Raw genomic sequence first — 22,660 nt, 5'->3', positions numbered from 1 at the left:
TGGGAATGGCAACAAAAACAAAAGGTCAACAACACCTCATCCACCGTTTCCCTCGTGACTTCCAACACACACAAACTTTAACCTCGAAGCTGACAATTAGACCGATCACTTCCACTTGAGCCTTCTACTACAATGCTGACGCCTCGGGTCTTTTGCCTTCTATTTTCCTCTTTTTTTTTTACATATCCCTAACTTTTGCCTGGATCGCCCTTTCGGGTTTTCAATCCACCGGGATTACATTTCCTTTTTTGGTGTCCCTAATTTTTGCCTAGACTGCCCTTTCAGGTTTTCAGTCTACCGGGACGCTCTCTATTGCCTAGATTGCCCTTTCGGGTTTTCAATCTAGCGAGCCTTTATTTTTTATTTCTCTTTTTTTTTCTTAGGCATAATACTTCTTGACCGCGTCAGCATTCACTGGGAGTGGAAATTCTTCTTCATCCATAGTGGCGAGGATTAAGGCTCCTCCTGAAAATGCTTTCTTCACCACGTATGGTCCCTCATAGTTAGGGGTCCATTTGCCTCGGGAATCTTTGTGGATGGGCAAGATCTTCTTCAATACTAGCTCGCCTTCTCGAAACTCACGGGGGCGCACTTTCTTGTCAAAGGCCTTCTTGCGTCGTTGTTGATACAGCTGATCATGGCAGAGTGCCGTTAAGCGCTTTTCCTCTATGAGGTTCAACTGGTCAAACCTTGTTTGGGCCCACTCAGCCTCTTCTAGTTTGGTCTCCATCAACACTCTCAATGAAGGGATTTCCACCTCGACGGGGAGTACTGCCTCCATGCCGTATACTAGAGAAAAAGGGGTTGCCCCGGTTGAGGTACGGATGGTCGTCCTATATCCATGCAATGCATACGGGAGCATCTCATGCCAATCTTTATACGTCTTGACCATCTTCTGAATAATCCTCTTGATATTCTTGTTGGCTGCTTCCACGGCGCCGTTCATCTGTGGTCGATACGGCGAAGAGTTATGGTGCTCAATCTTGAAACCATCGCATAATTCTTTCACTAACTTGTTGTTTAGGTTTGACCCATTATCTGTGATAATTTTGTTAGGAATCCCGTAACGACAAATTATTTCTTTCTTGATGAATCGGGCTACTACTTGTTGTGTCACATTCGCATATGAAGCTACTTCAACCCATTTGGTGAAGTAATCAATAGCGACCAAGATGAACCTGTGTCCGTTAGAAGCTTTCGGCTCAATCATTCCAATTACATCAATGCCCCACATAGAGAACGGCCAAGGTGTCGTTAATACATTCAACGGGTTTGGTGGCACATGCACCTTGTCGGCATATATTTGGCACTTATGACATGTTTTGACATAACGGTAGCAGTCTGCTTCCATGGTCAGCCAATAATACCCTGCCCTCAAGATCTTCCTCGCCATTGCATGCCCATTGGCGTGAGTCCCGAAAGTTCCTTCATGGATTTCTGCCAGAAGATGATCCGCTTCTTGTCGGTCTACACATCTAAGCAACACCATGTCATAGTTTCTTTTGTAGAGTACTTCCCCATCTAAGAAGAACTGTGTGGCCAACCTTCTCAATGTCTTTCTGTCACTGATTGACGCACCTTCGGGATACTCTTGTTTCTCCAAATATCGCTTGATATCATGGAACCATGGTTTGTCATCATATTCCTTTGAAGCCACTGTGCACACAGCCGGTTCATCCTTACGTTCCAATACTATGAGAGGCGCTTCGTTGTGGAACCTTACTTTGTACATTGAAGATAACGTAGCTAAAGCATCGGCCACCTGATTCTCTTCCCTTGGAATGTGATGGAAAGTGATCTCATCAAAGTACTCTGCTAGCTTCTTGACTTGAGTGCAATATGGGATTATCTTTGGGTGCCGTGCTTCCCATTCTCCTTTTACTTGACAGATGACTAATGCTGAGTCTCCATATACTTCTAAGATTTTGATCCTTAGATCGATGGCTGCCTCGAGACCCATGATACAGGCTTCATATTCTGCTATGTTGTTTGTACACTCAAAGCACAATCTGGCTGCAAGAGGTCTATACCCACCTCTTGGTGATATCAACACTGCCCCGACTCCGTGCCCCATAGCATTGGAAGCTCCATCGAAGACTAGTTTCCAACGAGCGCCTGGTTCGGGCCCTTCTTCATCTCCTATAACTTTCTCTAAGATCATGACATCTTCATCAGGAAAATCGGATGGAACCGGCTGATGCTCTTCTAGAGGTTTGTGAGCAAGATACTCCGACAACACACTTCCTTTGATTGCCTTTTGAGCGACATACTGGATATCGTACTCAGACAGCAACATCTGCCAGCGCGCAATCTTTCCGGTAACGGCAGGTTTTTCAAAGATGTACTTGATAGGATCCATCTTGGAAATCAAATGCGTAGTGTGAGTTAGCATGTACTGCCTTAGACGTCGAGCAGCCCATGCTAGCGCGCAACAGGTCTTCTCAAGGGCAGTGTACCTTGATTCACAATCTGTGAACTTCTTGCTTAGGAAATAGATGGCATGCTCCTTTTTACCGGTTTCATCTTGTTGACCCAACACACAACCCATTGAATCTTCAAGCACGGTCATGTACATTAGGAGTGGCCTACCGGGCACAGGTGGAATCAGGATGGGCGGCTCTTGCAGATATTCCTTGATCTTATCAAATGCCTTTTGACAGTCGTCATTCCATTCAACAGCTTGATCCTTCCTTAATAACTTGAAGATTGGTTCACAGGTAGATGTGAGATGCGAGATGAAGCGGGCGATGTAATTCAGTCTTCCCAAGAAACCACGCACCTCCTTTTCAGATTTGGGCGCAGGCATTTCTTGTATAGCCCTAACCTTATCTGGGTCTACCTCAATTCCTCTTTGGCTGACTATGAACCCTAATAGTTTTCCTGATCTGACCCCGAATGTACATTTGTTAGGATTCAGTCGCAATCTGAACTTCCTTAAACGTGCGAACAACTTACGCAGGTGGACCAGGTGCTCTTCTTCTCCTTGAGACTTGGCAATCATATCATCCACGTACACCTCTATCTCCTTGTGAATCATATCATGAAAGAGGGTCACCATCGCTCTTTGATATGTTGCTCCAGCATTCTTCAAACCAAAAGGCATGACTTTGTAGCAGAAAGTCCCCCACGGAGTAATGAAAGTAGTTTTTTCCATATCTTCAGGATGCATCTTGATCTGATTATATCCGGAGAAACCATCCATGAAAGAAAACACTGAGGACTGAGCGGTATTATCCACCAACACATCTATGTGGGGCAACGGGAAGTCATCCTTTGGACTTGCTCGGTTCAAGTCTCGGTAATCCACACACATTCGTACCTTGCCATCTTTCTTTGGGACTGGTACAATGTTAGCAACCCATTGCGGGTACTTGGCCACAGCTAGAAATCCTGCATCAAATTGCTTCTTCACTTCTTCTCTGATCTTGAGAGCCATATCAGGTCTTGTTCTTCTCATCTTCTGTTTTACAGGTGCACATTCAGGCTTGAGTGGGAGCTTGTGCACAACTATGTCGGTATCCAATCCTGGCATATCTTGATAAGACCAAGCAAACACATCGACGTATTCTTGCAACAAACTGACCAGATCCTTCTTTACATCTTCTTGCAATGATGCCCCTACTTTGACCTCTTTTACATCTGACTCGCTCCCCAAGTTGATTGTCTCAACTTGCTCTTGATGCGGCTGAATGGCCTTTTCTTCTTGTTTCAACAGGCGAGCTAGTCCTTCAGGAAGTTCACAATCATCCTCGTCAACTCCTTCGGCTTGGTTTACCGGATGTTCGAAGTCAAAAGGGAAACTAGCGGGGTAGGTTTCAACGGGTATTTCTATGGTTCTGCATGAGGATGTTTTCATTTTTTAGGAAACAATGCAAACTGAACAAAAGCTTAAACTGTAAAAGTCTTCTTTTTTTTTTTAGAAAAGAGTTGCCATTTTGAAAAACATGGAGCGAAAAACAAAAAGTTCTTATTCAACATAAAATGCACTTTTATTCATGATAAACTTTTAAAACAAGAGGGGCCCTTTAAAAGATATTCATTTGCCTTGGGCAGAGCAAATGTATTTTCATTTTCTTAAGAAGAACAGGCATATTACTTAAAAGAAACTTCAGAAATCTCCTCGGCCTTCCAATTGTTGAGGGGCTCTTCATTAGCACAGCTGCGCACTAGGTTAGGTGCATCTTTCTCATTATCCCCAATCATGTTCACTTGCTCTTTGTTGTTGAACCCCGCACTGCGAAACATTTCTTGGAGGGAACGACCACCCTTGTAGTTAGAACTGGTCGACCCCTTTGTTGATGGTCGATATCCTAGCCCAAAGCGATCCTTCTTTTCTTGAACCACAGGCACCTTCCCCCAACCCTCTAGACTTGCTTCGTTCAATGCTTCCTTCATTGCTTGCCATGAAGTGAAGGCAAGTTTAGCTTTCTTCTTTCGCTTCATGGTGACAGTTGCGACCTCCAGAGCCTGAAACGGAATTTCCACTGCTTGCTCATCTTCCTCAATGTACTGAAAGGCGGACAAATGACTCACCATAATATCCTCTTGACTGGATACTATGATGATCTTGCCGTTGGACATGAACTTGAGCTTTTGATGTAGGGTGGATGTGACAACGCCAGCCGAATGAATCCATGGTCTTCCAAGGAGGCAACTATAAGCAGGATTAATATCCATGACTTGGAAAGTGATTGTGAAGAGCTGGGGACCAACCAAAACTGGAAGGTCTATCTCTCCCATGACCGTCCTTTCTGAGCCATCGAAGGCTTTGACAACAAGTGTGCTAGGCCTCATTACTGCCCCTTCGCTGTTTAACTTATCGAAGGTCCTCTTGGGCATGACATTCAGGGACGAACCATTATCTATCAATACTTTGGACAAGATGTTGCCCAAACACTTGACAGATATATACAATGCCTTGTTGTGGTCACAACCTTTGGCTGGTAATTCTTCATCATTAAACCCGAGATATCTGCTTGAAGCGATGTTGGCTATTATCCCGTCAAATTGATTCACGGTGACGTCTTTCTCAACATGGGCTTCTCCCAACACTTTCATTAAGGCATTCCTATGGATTTCTGAGGATAGCAATAATGATAGCATAGAGATTTTAGACGGAGTTTGCCCTAACTGATCAACCACTTGATAATCACTCTTGCGAATGATCTTTAAAAATTCTTCGGCATCCCCTTTAGGTGCCACCTTATGGGGCTGCTCTTTACCCATCTCTTCTACATGCTTCCCTTTAGCTAGATCCAACAGGGGCTTCTCAATAACCTTGCTTGACTGATCATGAGAAAAGATCCTCCCACTTCTTGTCATCCCTCCTATCCCTACAATGCTGTCAACGGCGGGATTTTCAAGTGTTACTTGCTCTTGGCCCATGGAAACAGTAGGTTGATAATTCCATGGTACCTTTTGAGTGCTCTCGAATGGAAAAGACTTAGGCACCCTGAAGACTAGTGGGTGGACCTCCTTATTTGGTATAGGGGCCCTTTTGAATGGGATCTCAATTGGCGTGAAGTCCTCTAATGCCGCAATGACGGGGTTTACTACTGAGTAGCCAATCTGGACCAAGCCTTGATCCATCAACTGTTGTAAACACATCCTCATCTTCTTACAATTCTCAGGCTTCCTTGCACACTCTTCACAGTCAGAGTGCATCATCTCGAATTCTTCATAACCAATTAGCTTTTCTCTAACTACGGCTAATGGAGTTCGGATCTTAGAAACTTCATTTATCAATTGAATTCCTCCATCATCCTCCACAGCATTCACAGATGGGCCAGCATGGCCAGGCAGTGGATTGGTCTTCACATTGGGTCCCTCCTCCTTAAAGGTTAACAACTTCTGATCAATCAACTCTTGTACCTTGTACTTAAAAGCTTTGCAATTTTCAATAGTATGCCCAAGTGCCCCAGAGTGGTAATCGCACTTGACATCACTCTTAAAATGAGCTGGGTAAGGAGGTACTACCGGTGGAAGCTGCTTTAGCTCTATCATCCCTTTTTGTAGCAGATAAGGGAGGATTTGACCGTATGGCACAGGCACACGGTCCAATTGCACAACCCTCTTTTCAAAGTTGTTTCGGCCATTAGATTGGTTCCTTTGTTGTGGTTGTGGAGGAACAATTACCGAGTATGGTATTTGAGCTGGTGCACTTGTGGTGATGGCATTAGTTTCCTCCTCCTTCTTCCTTGGATTCGAATTGAAGGACCTCCTTCCACTAGTCTGATCCTTAGTGAACTTCTGAATCTTTCCACTCTTAATTCCTGCCTCCACACGCTCTCCTATGATGACCAAATCTGCGAAATTGGATGAAATACTCCCTATCATTTTTTCATAGTAGGGTCCTTGCAGAGTGCTCATGAAAGTGTCTACCAATTCGCGATCCATCAAGGGAGGTTGGACTTGAGCGGCCAACTCCCTCCAACGCTGGGCATATTCCTTGAATGCTTCATTACTCCTTTGAGACAGGTTTTGTAGTTGCATGCGGTTGGGAGCGATATTCAGATTGTAACTGTATTGAGTAAGGAAAGCATCCACAAGATCTTTCCAAGTTTTGATCTGAGCCCTTTCCAATTGCATGTACCAATCAAGTGAAGCTCCACTTAAACTGTCTTGGAAGATGTGAATGAGCAGTTTCTCATTCGAAGCATGAGCAGCCATCTTGGTATAGAACCTCTTGATGTGGATTTTTGGACAGCCAGTGCCCTTGTACTTATCAAAATCCGGGGCTTTGAACTTTGGTGGGACCACCACATCTGGAACTAAGCACATGTTTGAAGCATCAAACCCGAAGGCACTAACACCTTCAATAGCCTTCAACCTTTCTTCTAAGGCCTTATACTTATCTCCTTGATCAGCCTCAAGCGTTGGTGGGGTCTGAGTAGGCTGAACAATCTCCGAGGTATTCGGCTCGGTGCTGGCGCGAGCTCCTTGAGCGGATGGTACTTCATTCGAAACAGGGATGACAACAGGCTCTGGAGGGGGAGGTACGCCACCATCTTCTTCGGGTGGAGTGTAGCCAGCGGGAAGACCATATTCAGGCCAGTTCGCATTCGGAGCGGTCGCAGCAGGCTGATGGTTGTTTACCAAAGCTTGGACAAGCTCGAGCATCTTGTCCATCTTGACTTTCATTGCGTCAACGTCCTCTCTTAAGGCCGCTTGATCCTGTCCTTCTTGATCCATGAGTCTGTGGATGTTTGCACGCGTAGGGTATGAATGTGGGGGAAGGGGCTCTTGAGCCGATTTCTTCTTCGATTTCCTCGCTATGGTGAAGGGCAAGTCTCCTGAAGTTTCGAGAAGGTATGAGTGTGTTTTTTCGTTTTATTATTATTGAAAAAAAAGGGTAATGCATGAATGTGGGAATGCGATGCAAAAAAAACAAAAAACATTTTTATTATCATTTTTGTTTATAGGCCTTTTATGACATAGATTTGAGAATAAATGTAAAACACCAAAGACCTCATTTCATTCCTCTTGGTTCAAGCTTACAAAACAAATTCATTAATTCAAATACATTGAACATCAAAGTCTCATAGTACACTCAAATGGCCGTTTGTTGCCTTGCGGTCTCCCTAGCTTTCTTGTAGGTGTTTAGGAGAAACCTACAATACTCAATAAGTGCTTGGATCCCCTTGGGAGGCCTATGCCACATCATATCCACTTCAGCATCCTCCAACTTATCCGGAATGTCGTCAAGTGCCGCCTTTGAGAAAGCGGTTAACTCCACAAAATCTTTGCTCAACTTGGCATTACTCTTTGAAAGCTCGGTTGCATCCGCCCACACATGCTTTAGTACCCTTCCACGATAATCAAGCTCCAACTTCAAGTTATCAATCTCTTCCTTCAATGAGGTGATACGACTCACATGTGCCTCTACATGCCCAGACAAAAGGTTTTGAACATTATTTTGGAGATGTTCAAGCTTTGTCTTTTCTAGAAGGTAGAGATTCTCAAATTCCCTTACTCGGTGAATCTCCGCACGCCATTGTTTCTCAACCTCCAAAGTCTTCGCTACTTGTTCCTCATGTGCCGTTCTCCACTCTTTCTTTTCTTTGACGGCCTGATTCCAAAACTTATCCACCTCTCCATAAGAATGCTCTAGCTCCTTAATCTTATCCTTATACGCCCGGAGATTATCCGTCGCGCTAAGTAAACTGAAGGTGTGAAAACACAAGAAGGGGGGGTTGAATTGTGTTTTAGTCAAGTTTAAAACTTTTTCAAGTTCTTAACAAAACTATAACGGCAGCGGATAAATAACACAATAAACAAGATAAGAGAGAGAGAGAGATCACACACAGGCAATTTATACTGGTTCCTCTCACAAAACGAGAGTAGTTCAGTCCCCTTGCACTTCCAAGGGATTTCACTATAATCACACAAGATTACACCTGCTCAAGCACACAAGCAAGAGACTTCTCAACAATGCTCAAGCACACAAGCTTAAGACTTCACACTTAAGCACACAAGCTTAAGTTTCCTCAAGTAATAGTAAAGTATATAAAAATATACAAATGCTCTTAGATGAACCTAAAGAGAGCAAATACAAAGAATACAGAGTATTTGACTAAAGTGCAAAAACACTTGATAAGAGGTTCAGAGCTTGTATACACAGAATTCAGAGTTTGTTCAGCGCACGTTCAATTCTTGATGATTGTATATATTTATTGCAGTTGATCCTTCTAGTATATATATCACCAGAAAAGAGTCGTTGCAAAAAGAACCGTTGGAGTTGATAATCTTTTGTCTTCAAGCAATCTGTCTTGATGCAGTTTGTTTGTATCTAACACTGAGTAAGAGTTTCAGACACTTTGACTACTGCAGAGTGGACTTTCCTTATTCAGCTAACAAAACTGAAAACCCACGTTCTCAAGAGAGTACAGACAAACTGAGGGTAGCTGAACTGATCAGGCTTGAAGGGTCCTTTTCTTCATTGGTAGAAGAGTTGACTTGCAAAGGGAATCTTCACAGATATCAAAAAGATCTTCAGAGGTTGATGAGGCTTTAGTCACTCAAGAAGTTCTGAAGACTTCATCCTCTGAAGGTTGTAACTTCTGAAGTCCAACATCTTCTGAGCGCTTGTGAACTTCTGAATTCACATCCTCTGAGCTTCACTCAGAGCTTATTTGATGCTTATATCTGCACACTTAAAATAAATTTTTAGTCCTTCCAATTGTTTATTAATACTTTGTTATCATCAAAACCTTTATAGATTTAGGGGCTAACATTTTAAATCAATTTTGTTCCAACAATCTCCCCCTTTTTGATGATGACAAACATAAGTATTAATTGACAATTGTTGTTAAATTAACTTATCATGTTTCTCTTAGGTTTATGAGGTTTGCAAGCTCCCCCTAAGATTGATATTCCTTAAAGCCAAAACTTTAGGTTATATCCATGATATTTTAATTTAGTATAAGGTTAAGATAATTTGAAATAAAACAAGTTTCATATCTTTCTTCAGAGTGAGAGGTTTGCAAGCTCTCCCCCTAAGTCTCATAAGGCTAAGTTAAAATTGCACTCTTAACTTATCCTTATTTATGAAATTTATTTTAGTTTCAACTAACTTAGTCTCCGCATAGAAATACGTAAAACAACTTAAAAGTAACAACTTTTAACATAACGGATAAAAGCGAGATAAAAGTGTGGTTTCAGTTTTGAACTTATCACTTATCAATTAATGCGTAACTACTCCCCCTTTTGTCATTATCAAAAAGTAAAAAAAATTTATATAACCAAGACAGTCAAAGAAGAAGAGTGGTTGTTACAAAGGTGAATTAATTTCAAAAACAAAAATCAACGCGCTCAAAGGTTTATAAAAGGTGAACGAGTTAACATGCCTGCTTCACGTAAAAACAAGAATAAACGAGTAAATCAAGAGAGACTAGGAATAATGAAAAGATTTAGTTTACGCATCGCAGAGTTTAAGAGAAAGAAAGACGAAGAGAAACGCGAAAACGATGAGAAAAATAAAGAAGACAACAAGAAACCACAAGATGCTGAGATTATAATTATCTCATCAGAGTCTGAAGCTGAAGAGAATGAAGATGATGCTGACTATGTTGAGTTCTTGGCTGGCTATGTTCCAGAAGAAGAACAAGAAGAAGAAGAAGAAGAAGAGCAAAACCCAGATCCCATAGAAATTTCATCAGATGATGCTGAGGAGAAATCAGAGATTTCTTCTGAGTTTTATCCATCTGATTAGGATTAGGTTGTCTTTTTCTTTGTCTTTTTACCAATGTACTCAACATTGTTAGATCATTAATAAAAAAATTTCGTTTAAAAGCATCTTGTGTTCTTATGTGCTTATATAAAAAAAATTAACACAAACAAAACAAACAAAAATATAATAAACCACATAATCAAGAAAAACAGAATAGCTGAAGATAAAATTGTTCAGAAGATGAGCAAGAAAAATAAAAAGAAAGCTTAAAACAAGTGCATAGAATCCTAGGGTTTCTTAAGAAAGGCTAAGAGCTGGTCAAATTTGTCATTCAGAGACCCCACGTTGGAAACGAGACCATCCACTTTGGATTCCAAATTGAGGTGAGCTGTCCTTTGCCTTTCCAAACCTTCTTGTTGCTCCCTCAGAGCTTCTTGAAAGATCTGCAGCTGATCACCAACAACAGGAGCTTGATCTTGAACCAAAGGTGCTTGTTCTTCAACCAACGGTGCCTTGCCTTTATCAGAGGGTTCACCTTCCTCTGGATAATCGATCATCAGAACATCATCATCTGGAGCATCCTCTTGGTGCATCTCAGGAATTTCTTCAGCAAGCCTTGCAGCAGCTTCAGCTAGACGTTCATTCTCAATTCGTTGATCCTCAAGACTTTGCAAAAGCGTAGAGTCAACCCAGCACTCCTTGAAGACAGACAGACGCCTCACAGCAGCAGATATAGCGGCAAGCTTAGCACGCTCATGCTCTTCATGATTATAACAAGTCAATCTCTTCACATCAGCTCTTGCTAAGCTGTCCTTCAGAAGATACACTAAATTCAAATCCCGTTGACCAATCACAGTCTTGATCTCATCACCCATTGCATCCAGAGCTTTGCAGATCCTAGCCTTGATTAGTGACACCTCCAAATCCACATCAGAGGGACACACCAGAAACTTGTCCTGAATATGGGATAACCTAAGTAGATCATCATACAGCTGATTGGAAAGGTTACCTAAAGGGTCAGAGGATGAAGGTGAGATGTTGGGAAAGGTATTAGCAGGGTTGTCAATGATAACAACGTCTGCTTCTGAAGGGTTAGGAGCACAAGAATGAGTGGGTGCAGGAGAGGTATGCTTAGTACTTGGATTAGGATTGGGTTCAGGAGTTGATTCAGATGATGAGATATCAGAGGTTGATTCAGGATAAAGGTGTTCAGGAGATGGTTCAGGAGATTTATGTTCAGGGGTTGGTTCAGGAGATATATGTGGAGAGGGTTGTTTGATGGGAGAGGTTGGTTCAGCATTTGGAATATCTGGTTGAGGTTCAGATGGTGGAATGTCAGGTGATAGTTGTTGTGGTTGAGGTTGAGGTAGAGGTGATTTTGGTTTAGGAGGTGAGCTAGATTTGTGGGTTTCATGAGAAAGAGGTTGATTATTGAGAGGGTCAGGGCTCAGATGTTTTTCTAGTTCAGAAAGAGGGTTATCAGAGGTTGGAATAATTGTGGGTTCAGGAAGTATAGTCCTAAGTGGTTTTGTATAACCTATTCCAATTTCAGCTTCATTAAAGATGTACTTAGGAGACTTACCTTTAGGATCAGGAACATGTTTCTGACGCAGCCTAGAATTTAGAGTTTCTTCATCAGACTCAGTTTCTGATTCAGAGGATTCACTTTCTTCACTTTCCTCTTCATCATCAACAATAATAGGCTCCTTTGATGATGTTGCAGCAGCTTTTCCAGTCAAAGCTTCATGTTTCCTCTTTGTTCTTTGCTCAGCAGCAGCTTCTTCTACCTTAACCTTCTTCTGAGCCAGAAGATCTGGTTTTTCTTGTTCAGCTTTCCTCTTTGGTTTCCTCTTAGGATTATACATGTTTACAGGAGCTGGAGGGACCATACTCCTATCAACAGTATATCCTTCTTTTCTCAGAACTTCCAGATAGTCTTGGATGATGTGCTCAGCATCCATTTCAGAAATTACTGGATATCCATCCACATACAGACGATCTTCAAGACTAGCTGTAAACTCTTGTGGAGGTGGAACCACTTTGGATGAGATGAGACGCATCTTGGTAAGAAAGCTGGCATTCAGAATCTCAGGAGTGAATTTCTTTTCGACAAGTTCTGGATGAAACTTCTTCAGATTTTCAACAACATGACCTTGATATAGAAGGTCTGAGAGTAATCTTGGATAGGCTATAGCTGTCTTCCTCTGAGATTTGCTTAAGAAGATTGCCTCACAGATCCTCTCAAAAAAGTATTCTCCCAGATTCACCTTCATTTCTTTCAGAAGAAAGTAGATCAGATGACGATGAGTCCAGGAAATTGTATCAGTACCACCAACTCTTGGACTGATAGCAGCTAGTATGATCTTGAACAGCACTCTGCAGACGTCAGTCAAACCCTTGACTTTACCCTTCAGTTTCAAATCTGTACACATCAGAGCCAGAAGATCATCTCTGTACCTTGTGTCCTTCTCAAAAACATCCAACTCTATCCCAGAGTTATCCAAACCAAGCAACGCATTAAAATGAATAGGTGAGAAAGCTAGGTTCATACCACAGATGTTAGACCTAATTTGTTTTCCAGTGAATTCCAATAAACCCATTTCTTTCCTAGATTTACCTTTTAAACTAGGATTTCTCTCAATAGCAGCAAGTTCTTCCTTCTTAGCTTCATGCTTGTCAAAGACCTTAGCTTTCATCCAGAATTTCTTCAAGAGATCTGGGTAAATAGGACCATTTAGCATGCTGAAGTACTTATCCCAACCTTGAGCGGAGAAGTAATGTTTCACATCAAACCCATTTGCCTTTAGACTGTCAAAGTCGATCATCTTTTCAGAAAGAAATATGAGCTCAGATTCTGGAAACTCCATTTCGTTCCCAACGATTTGGAGATTTTTGAACATAAACGGTGGAATCTTTGTTGACGAGGAAGACGAAGCACCAGCCATTGTTGGAGATTAGGGTAGGGTTTGGTAACTAACGAGAGAGAAAGAAAGTTTGTTGGAGGTTTAGAGAGAAAAAGAAAGTGTAGGTTGTGAGAGTGAGAAGTGTGCAAGTGTATTGTGTAAGTTTTATTTAAATGCACACAGTTAACACGAAAATAGCAAATTTGGGAAGTTACGCTAATTGACAGAAAGTTGAATATCAAAAGTCATCATTAACCACCCACTACCTGACACACGTAGACCACATGCAGAAATTTACTCGGTAACTGCTATTTTAATGGACAACTGTTCAGCAGTGAATACTAAGCGTTTCCCACTTAAATAGTTCAGAGCCTCTGAGTTATTTAAAATTCTCTATCAGAGTTAGGTATTTCAGAGCTTGTGTTTCAGATGATCTGAATCATAAGTTCTGATATACATAACCTCTTACACTTTAAAAACCAAAAAAAAATTTTATTCAGAGATTGAAAACATGTTCAGATGTTTCTTTATAAAATCAAATCTTTCAACAGGTAAGGCTTTAGTAAATATGTCAGCCCATTGATTTTCAGTATCAACAAACTTAATATCTATAATGCCTCTCTGAACATAATCTCTGATAAAATGGTGTTTAATTTCAATATGTTTGGCTCTAGAGTGTAGGATAGGATTTTTAGATAAATGAATGGCTGCAGTATTGTCACAATATAAAGGAATATTGTTACTGCTTACCTGATAATCTTCTAACTGATATTTTAACCAGAGTAGTTGTGTACAACACTTAGCTGCTGAAATGTATTCTGCTTCTGCTGTAGACAAAGCTATAGTAGTTTGTCTCTTACTAGCCCAGGAGATAAGGTTTTCACCAACAAATTGACAATTGCCACTTGTGGATTTTCTTTCAATTTTATCTCCAGCATAGTCAGCATCACAGAATCCATTTAGCACATAATCATTGGATTTCTTATAGAGAAGTCCAAGATTAGTTGTTCCTTTCAGATACCTAAAGATTCTCTTTACAGCAGTAAGATGAGACTCTCTAGGATCTGACTGGAATCTTGCACATAAGCATACACTGAATAAAATATCTGGTCTAGAGGCTGTCAGATAGAGTAAGGAACCAATCATACCTCTGTAGACCTTTTGATCTACTTTTCCTTCATCATCTGACTTGCTCATGTTGGTAGTTGAATGCATAGGAGTGTTCATTATCTTGCAGTCATCTAGATTGAACTTCTTCAGAAGTTCCTTGGTATATTTTGATTGATGAACAAAAGTTCCTTCCTTCTTCTGATTGATTTGAATTCCAAGAAAGAATTTCAATTCTCCCATCATGCTCATTTCAAATTCATCCTGCATTATCTTAGAAAAATTCTTGCACAAGGAAGCATTAGTTGAACCAAAAATAATATCATCAACATAAATTTGAATGATTAAAATGTCTTCTTTGGTTGTTTTTCTAAAGAGTGTGCAGTCAACCTTTCCTTTTTCAAAACCCTTTTCAAGAAGAAAATTACTGAGTCTATCATACCAAGCTCTTGGAGCTTGTTTCAGACCATACAGTGATTTCTTCAATTTAAAAACATGTTCTGGGTTTGAGACATCTTCAAAACCAGGAGGTTGCTTAACATACACTTCCTCAGAAATAAAACCATTTAAGAAGGCACTTTTAACATCCATCTGATACAAGGTTATTCCATGATTAACAGCATATGATAGAAGTAACCTGATTGCTTCAAGTCTAGCAACTGGTGCAAAGGTTTCAGTGTAGTCAATCCCCTCTTGTTGACTATAACCTTGTGCAACCAATCTAGCCTTGTTTCTTACCACTTCACCTTGTTCATTCAGCTTGTTTCTAAATACCCATTTTGTTCCAATAATGTTCTTGTGTGAGGGTTTGGGCACTAGAGTCCATACATCATTCCTTTGAAATTGATTCAGCTCTTCTTGCATTGCTACAATCCAAGCATCATCCTTCAGAGCTTCATCAATCTTTGAAGGTTCCATCATTGAGATAAGACCAACTAAAGATTCCTCATTTCTCAGTTGAGATCTTGTCTTTCTTGGACTATCCTTGTTGCCTAAGATCAGTTCCTCTGGATGTGATGATTTGTATTTGAAGGTATTTCTTGGGGGCTCATCATCTTCAGACTCATCAACATCAGGTTCAGCAGTTGCTTCAGCTCTTTGTTGTTCAGAGTCTGTAGGAACTGTTATGTTCAGAGGTTCTTCAGAGAATGGATGTTCTGAGTAGTTTGGAATATCTGAATATTGATCCTCTGATACCTGAAATCTAGACAAACCTTCCACAAGCTCTGACACTTGGTCAGGCTCTTTGTCATCAAATTTGACATGCATACTTTCTTCCACAGTGTGTGTTTCAGAAATATACAGTCTGTATGCTTTTGAGCGTTCAGAGTATCCTATAAAGATACCCTTATAACCTCTAGCATCAAATTTCTTTAGATGGACTTTGTTGTTTAAGATATAACATGTACATCCAAACTGATGAAAATAAGAAATGTCAGGTTTTCTTCCTTTGAACAATTCATAAGCAGTTTTGTTCAATTTAGATCTGATATAGATTCTATTTTGAACATAACATGCTGTGTTTACAGCTTCTGCCCATAAAAACTTTGCTACATTAGTTTCATGCATCATGGTTCTGGCCATTTCTTGCAGAGTTCTATTCTTCCTTTCAACAACCCCATTTTGTTGAGGAGTTCTAGGAGAAGAGAATTCATGCAAGATGCCATATTTTTCACAAAAGTTTTCAAAAGGTTCATTTTCAAATTCTCCACCATGATCACTTCTAACTTTTAAAATAGTGTAGCCTTTTTCATTTTGAATTTGTTTGCAGAAGATGCTAAACTCATCATAAGCTTCATCTTTTGTTCTTAAGAATTTTACCCAAGTCCATCTACTGTAATCATCAACAATTACTAATCCATATTTCTTTCCATTGATAGAGGCAGTGTGAACTGGCCCAAAAAGATCAATGTGAAGAAGTTCCAATGGTCTTGAGGTAGAAACAATGTTTTTAGGTTTAAAAGAAGATTTTGTAATTTTTCCTTTTTGACAAGAACAACAAAGTGTGTTTGAGTGATATTTGATTTTTGGTAAACCTCTGACAAGGTCAAGCTTGCTAAGCTTAGAGATTAATCTCCAGTTAGCATGGCCTAACCTTTTATGCCAGACCCATTTTTCTTCACTCAAAGTCAAAAGACACATCACTTTTTGTTCATTCAAATCAGAAAGATTAATTTTATAAACATTGTTCTTTCTAAGACCTTTGAATATAATGGAATTATCAGATTGTGTGGTTACAGTACATGATTCCTTATTAAAAATGACTACATAACCATTGTCGCAAAATTGACTTATGCTCAATAGATTATGCTTAAGTCCATCAACTAACCAAACATCATTAATAGATAGGGAAGAATTACCTACTGTACCTGTACCTATTATCTTTCCTTTTTGATTACCTCCAAAGCCAACAGATCCTCCTTCTTTCATAGTCAGCTTAGAAAATAGTTGTTTGTCACCAGTCATATGCCTTGAACATCCACTATCCAGATACCATGAATGATTCATGATACTTCTTTGAGTGGCAGGCTGTATGAGAAACAACTTTAATCATTGCGATAGAACTCTTCATCAAGGTTAATGATAAAGTCATCCCAGTATTCTTCCTCTTCATTTTTCAAGTTCTGATTGTTAACTTGAGAACTTGTCAACCATGTGTCTAGGACATAAGCCCTTCTTCCTTTGCATAGGACTTGTTTCCATACTTTAGGTAGGACATATCCTTTCTTAGTTGGTAGATCTGAATGATACATTATTTCAGCTTTTGGTACCCATCTTCTGGGTCCACGCTTGTTAGTCCACACATGCTTACTATGTTGTCTAGTGTTAGAGAAAGATCTTGGTTTGGAATAATAACCTTTTTGAAATCTTTTCTTTGTTTGAAATCTTTTCTTTGTTTGAAATCTGTTATTGTTCCAAGATTTGGATTGTTTATGATTCCAGGGTTTGTATTTATCATCAATCCCATGTTCTGATTGATTATATCTACTGACTCTAGAATCATAAATAATCTGAGTCTTGTACTTCATCTGAGATTTGGAGTTTGAATTTTTTTCTTTAAAAACTTTTGATCTTTTAGATTGACTAGCTTCAGGTACTGAAATTCCTTTGGATCCAGAATTTGAAGTCTCAGATGTTGAAGCTTTCAGAACTTCTGAACTAATGTTCTCAGGTTCTGAACAACTTCTATCTTCTGAACTTTTCTTTCCAGATCCTGAGGAACTAGGTTCCTCTGAGCTGTCAGCTTCTAAATCACTCAGATCATCATTGTCATTTTCAACAATACCAGGATTCTTTCCCTCTTCACTTGGTGGAACAACATAATAAACCCAAGATTTTCCAACTTTTTTGGCAAAGGTCTTCAGCTTTGAATATGTTCTACCATATTCATAGCCAAGTCCTTCTCCTCTATGTCTCAAAACATTATAAATTCTATTAGCAGCTTTGCTCTTCCCAAGGTTGAGATGCACAAACTGTTGAAGAGCTATTTCCTGCTCATCAATAGGTTTGTGACAAACAGCACAACCCTTTTCAAAGTCATTTACTCTATTCAGAGTTTCTTGATATAGACCTTGAAAATGTTCTGCTTGTTCAGTCAGAGTGTTAAGCTTTTCTTGTAAAACTTTTTGTTTACTTAACACTCTGAGATGTTTCTCAATGACCTTGTTAAGTGCAGTTATAAGTTGAGATTTAGAGCAGTCAGAAAATACCTCATCAGTTACTTCTGAATCTGATTCTGATTCATCGTCTGAGTCTGCATCTGAGTCAGTTGAAGCCATCAGGGCTAGATTTGCCTCTTCTTCTTCCTCAACTTCTTCATCAGATGATAGCTCTTCAAAGGTAGCCATCAGACTCTTCCTCAATTTACTCTTGAATTGTTGCTTCTTTGAGCTGTATCTTTTGCTTTTGTCTTTAGCAGACATATCTGGACAATCAGCAATAAAGTGTCCTGGCTTCTTACAGTTGAAGCAGTTCTTCTGATCATCCTTTTTGCTGACAAAATTTCTGGAGCTGTTACCTCTGAAATTTCTTTTGTTAAATCTGTTCCATTGCTGAAACTTGGTGAATAAAGCAAACTCATCCTCATTCATCTCATCCTCTTGACCATCAGCAGAAGATTCTTCTTCAATATCAAGAAGCTGAGTCTTAAGAGCCTTAGAAGTAGTCCTAGTTGACTGTAAAGCCACTGACTTGGACTTCTTCTTAGTTTCTGAGTCAGCATCCAGAACCATCTCATGGCTTCTGAGATTGCTTATCAGAGCTTCAAGACTCAGAGTCTTGAGATTTTGAGCTTCCTCTATTGTAGTGACCTTGGGTCTCCAAGCAATAGGAAGACTTCTCAGAATCTTCTGAACATGGTCATAGGTGGAATAACTTCTCTTAAGAGCTTTAAGACCAGATACAAGGATTTGAAACCTTGTAAACATAGTCTCAATGTTTTCATCTTGTTGCATAGTGAATAGTTCATATTGCCTTATCAAAAGACTAGCTTTAGCCTCTTGAACCTTTTCATTACCATCATAGGTAGCACACATAGAATCAAAAATAGATTTAGCAGTAGACTTGTTTTCTATTCTGACATAGTCTTCATGTCTAATAGCACCAACAACAATGTCCTTTACTCTATGATGCTTAGTGTAGGTTTTTAAGTTAGCTGGTGTGAGTAACTTTCTATGCTCAATGGACAACCTTCCATGTTCATTTAAGTTTTCAAAAGTTACTCCCAGCTCAACCAAATCCCACAACTCATGATCAATAGCAGTAATATTGCTATACAGTCTTTCCTTCCACCACTCAAACAATGATGCATCACCATTGAATATAGGGGCTTTCCTATTGCCACTATGTTCATGTGATTCATTACTTAAGTAGTCAAAACCAAAAGCATTTCTAGGACCACCACCAGCACCACTGGCCTCACCGGCTTCACCGGTTGTTCTAGTGCTACTATCGTCTCCTCCAGACATAGTGTTCTCACAAGATCTTTACTGTCTCACTGTTAAGTGAAAGTAACAGACCAGAGCTCTGATACCAATTGAAGGTGTGAAAACACAAGAAGGGGGGGTTGAATTGTGTTTTAGTCAAGTTTAAAACTTTTTCAAGTTCTTAACAAAACTATAACGGCAGCGGATAAATAACACAATAAACAAGATAAGAGAGAGAGAGATCACACACAGGCAATTTATACTGGTTCCTCTCACAAAACGAGAGTAGTCCAGTCCCCTTGCACTTCCAAGGGATTTCACTATAATCACACAAGATTACACCTGCTCAAGCACACAAGCAAGAGACTTCTCAACAATGCTCAAGCACACAAGCTTAAGACTTCACACTTAAGCACACAAGCTTAAGTTTCCTCAAGTAATAGTAAAGTATATAAAAATATACAAATGCTCTTAGATGAACCTAAAGAGAGCAAATACAAAGAATACAGAGTATTTGACTAAAGTGCAAAAACACTTGATAAGAGGTTCAGAGCTTGTATACACAGAATTCAGAGTTTGTTCAGCGCACGTTCAATTCTTGATGATTGTATATATTTATTGCAGTTGATCCTTCTAGTATATATATCACCAGAAAAGAGTCGTTGCAAAAAGAACCGTTGGAGTTGATAATCTTTTGTCTTCAAGCAATCTGTCTTGATGCAGTTTGTTTGTATCTAAAACTGAGTAAGAGTTTCAGACACTTTGACTACTGCAGAGTGGACTTTCCTTATCCAGCTAACAAAACTGAAAACCCACGTTCTCAAGAGAGTACAGACAAACTAAGGGTAGCTGAACTGATCAGGCTTGAAGGGTCCTTTTCTTCATTGGTAGAAGAGTTGACTTGCAAAGGGAATCTTCACAGATATCAAAAAGATCTTCAGAGGTTGATGAGGCTTTAGTCACTCAAGAAGTTCTGAAGACTTCATCCTCTGAAGGTTGTAACTTCTGAAGTCCAACATCTTCTGAGCGCTTGTGAACTTCTGAATTCACATCCTCTGAGCTTCACTCAGAGCTTATTTGATGCTTATATCTGCACACTTAAAATAAATTTTTAGTCCTTCCAATTGTTTATTAATACTTTGTTATCATCAAAACCTTTATAGATTTAGGGGCTAACATTTTAAATCAATTTTGTTCCAACATAAACCACCCTCCATCTTTTCTATTTTTTCTTCGGACTCCTTCAACCTCTTTTTCCCTTTTAGAAGATTTTCTTCCTTTTTCTCTTGCTCCCTCTTCATTCTTGCCAACTCACCCGCTACTTGCAAATACTTGTTTTCCAATTCCTCATTTTTTCCTTCCAACTCAACAACCTTATTCTTCAGCTCTGTTGCTTCCTCCATCGTGATAGTAATAACCGGTGGTGGTGAGGAAAGCTCCTCACGTGCTACCACAGGATACCTTAATCTGAACATGGCAACCCTTTCTTTTACCCACTGAGTATACGGGGGCTTTGCAATGCAATTCTTTTTCTCTTTCTCATACACTTGCCCCCAAGCCTTCTTGATTCTATTCACCAAAGCAGCATCCCTTTCCCCTTCTTTGAGAATAAACTCCTCCACATGACGGTCCTCGGGCTTATCATCCATCGAATATCCTAATTGTCGGAGGGACAAAACAGGATTGTAGTTAATGCACCCTCTTGGTCCTATGAGGGGTACATTAGGAAAGCCACCACATCGGAGAATAATCTTAGTACCATCATATTCTCGTGAATACCAAGCAATGTCCTTTTCAGTGAGTGCGACCATTCTGTTAGGCCACGAAAACTGATCTTGATTTTCCACGAAGAATCCCTTTTTAGGCAAATGGGAGTATAGCCATAGCTGCATCAGAGGTGTGCAACAAACGATAGTACCCCCTCTCCTCTTTTCATGCCTAGAACAAAGAGAGAGGTGGAAGTCGGCCAATAGAGCATGCACAGGACTTCCTACCAAGAATACCCCTATGGCGGGCATATCAATAGAGTCATTCACCTTTGGAAATAGCACCAACCCATACACCAATAATGCTAAGATCGCATTAAATGACCCCCACTCCTTCTTGGCTAATAGGTCTGAGGCCTTAGCTTCCAACACCTTTCTTGGAATCACCATGCCATTATCCTTGGTTTTCACCAACCAAGATGTAACCTCTTCAACTCCAAGATCTAGGGCCTTAGCAAGCTCATCCATGGTTGGTTCTTCTCCTAAGTTTAAGTATGGCTTACTTTCCCTTAGATCAAAACCCAAAATCTTGGCGAACTCCTCAAGAGTCGGAGCTAACTGGAAATCTTGGAAAGTGAAGCACCGGAGGGGTGGATCATAAAACTGGGCCAAAGTAGTAAGGGCATTCTCATTAACCCTTACTTGGAGAAGATCCAATAAGCGCCCATAGTGGTATCGAAAGTTTCCTTCGGCAAGTGTAGACATACGGCCACTCAACTTTTGAAGTTCCTCTACATTTGGAATCTTAACCTTGAAACCAATAGGTAATCTTTTGTCGGGTGCCATTTTCTCAAATCAATGTCTTTTCCTTCCTATAAGCAACAATGAATATGCAAGAAAATCAGTTTTTGAATATCATGGTATGTGGAAGTGATGTTTAGGGTAGAGATAGTAAATCATGTGTTTGTATATATGTCCCATCCCATCTCACATGTGGTTCTAGAGTTTTTTAAGGTTCCTAAGATCGTAAACCCTTATTTGAAAATATTAACATTGCAAAAACTCGCAAGACAATAATATTTCCAAATAAGGTCTCCTTTAGGTGAGGTTTACGCGTTGACTTTACAAGACAAACGCCAAGAAAGTCAACATTGCGTACCCCTCATTATGTACTAGTAGAGGCCTTCTAACGCGTTTAGGTTCTACTTTAAAAGGTCCCTAGAGTCACGGATCCCTAGAAAGATACTTGTTCCCATTACGAAATTTCGCAAGGTAACACATCCTTCGAAGGAATCTACTCTAGGCGGAGTTTTCGTATTGGTCCTCTCGAGGCACGCGCCAAGCAGGCCAATACTAAACCCCTAACTTAACTTAGTTTCTCTCGAAGCTCGGGTGTAGAGCTTTATCCACATGTAACCCAACATCACAACCCCATATATATATATATAACAGGTATATTTATGCAAGTAATAAACAAATACAACACATGCAAATATTACGGCAAATAAAGCACATGACTGAATAAAGCATAAAAAATAATACACAATAAACACAAACAAGCGCAAAAACCCAAAAACCTAAATCTAAAGAGAGTAGGCTCGACTCTCTTAATTAACTAGTCCCCAGTGAAGTCGCCAGCTGTAGCGCCCTCCCTAAAAATTAAGACTAATTCTAAGGATGAACTGCTAATCTACTCAACTAGCTAATACAAAAACTGCGCGAAGCGATAAACGCTCGCTAAAACAGTAAAGTCGCCACCGAACTTTATTTATTCCACGCGGCCACGCGGAAAAGGAAAATATCGATAAAACCTTTAAGTGGAAAGGGTGGTCATCGCAACCAAAATTCCGG

The 22,660-nt window shown here is 40.1% G+C and overlaps 1 protein-coding gene across 1 annotated transcript; it reads right to left on the bottom strand.

The window, feature by feature from the left end:
* Nucleotides 1-255: 255 nt before the first annotated feature.
* On the bottom strand, nucleotides 256-7,191 carry LOC123890189. Its single transcript, XM_045939746.1, has 2 exons — nucleotides 4,097-7,191; nucleotides 256-3,836 (listed from the first exon to the last, which is right to left on the bottom strand). The coding sequence occupies exons 1-2, from the start codon at nucleotides 7,189-7,191 to the stop codon at nucleotides 380-382; spliced, it is 6,552 nt and encodes a 2,183-aa protein (XP_045795702.1). The 3' UTR covers nucleotides 256-379.
* Nucleotides 7,192-22,660: the final 15,469 nt, after the last annotated feature.

This window comes from Trifolium pratense, linkage group LG1, assembly GCF_020283565.1.
Source record: "Trifolium pratense cultivar HEN17-A07 linkage group LG1, ARS_RC_1.1, whole genome shotgun sequence".
In the NCBI taxonomy this organism is placed as follows: Eukaryota; Viridiplantae; Streptophyta; class Magnoliopsida; order Fabales; family Fabaceae; genus Trifolium; species Trifolium pratense.
The sequence above is the reverse complement of the archived record's forward strand: the minus strand, read 5'-3'. Positions and strand labels throughout refer to the sequence as shown.

Bases quoted from the DNA above. Each gene is read 5' to 3' on its own strand.
- LOC123890189 (XM_045939746.1), bottom strand. From the start codon at position 7,191: ATGGATCAAGAAGGACAGGATCAAGCGGCCTTAAGAGAGGACGTTGAC. The intron at 3,837-4,096 runs GTAATATGCCTG...ATCCTCATGCAG, and splicing joins ATTTCTGAAGTTTCTTTTAA to AACCATAGAAATACCCGTTG.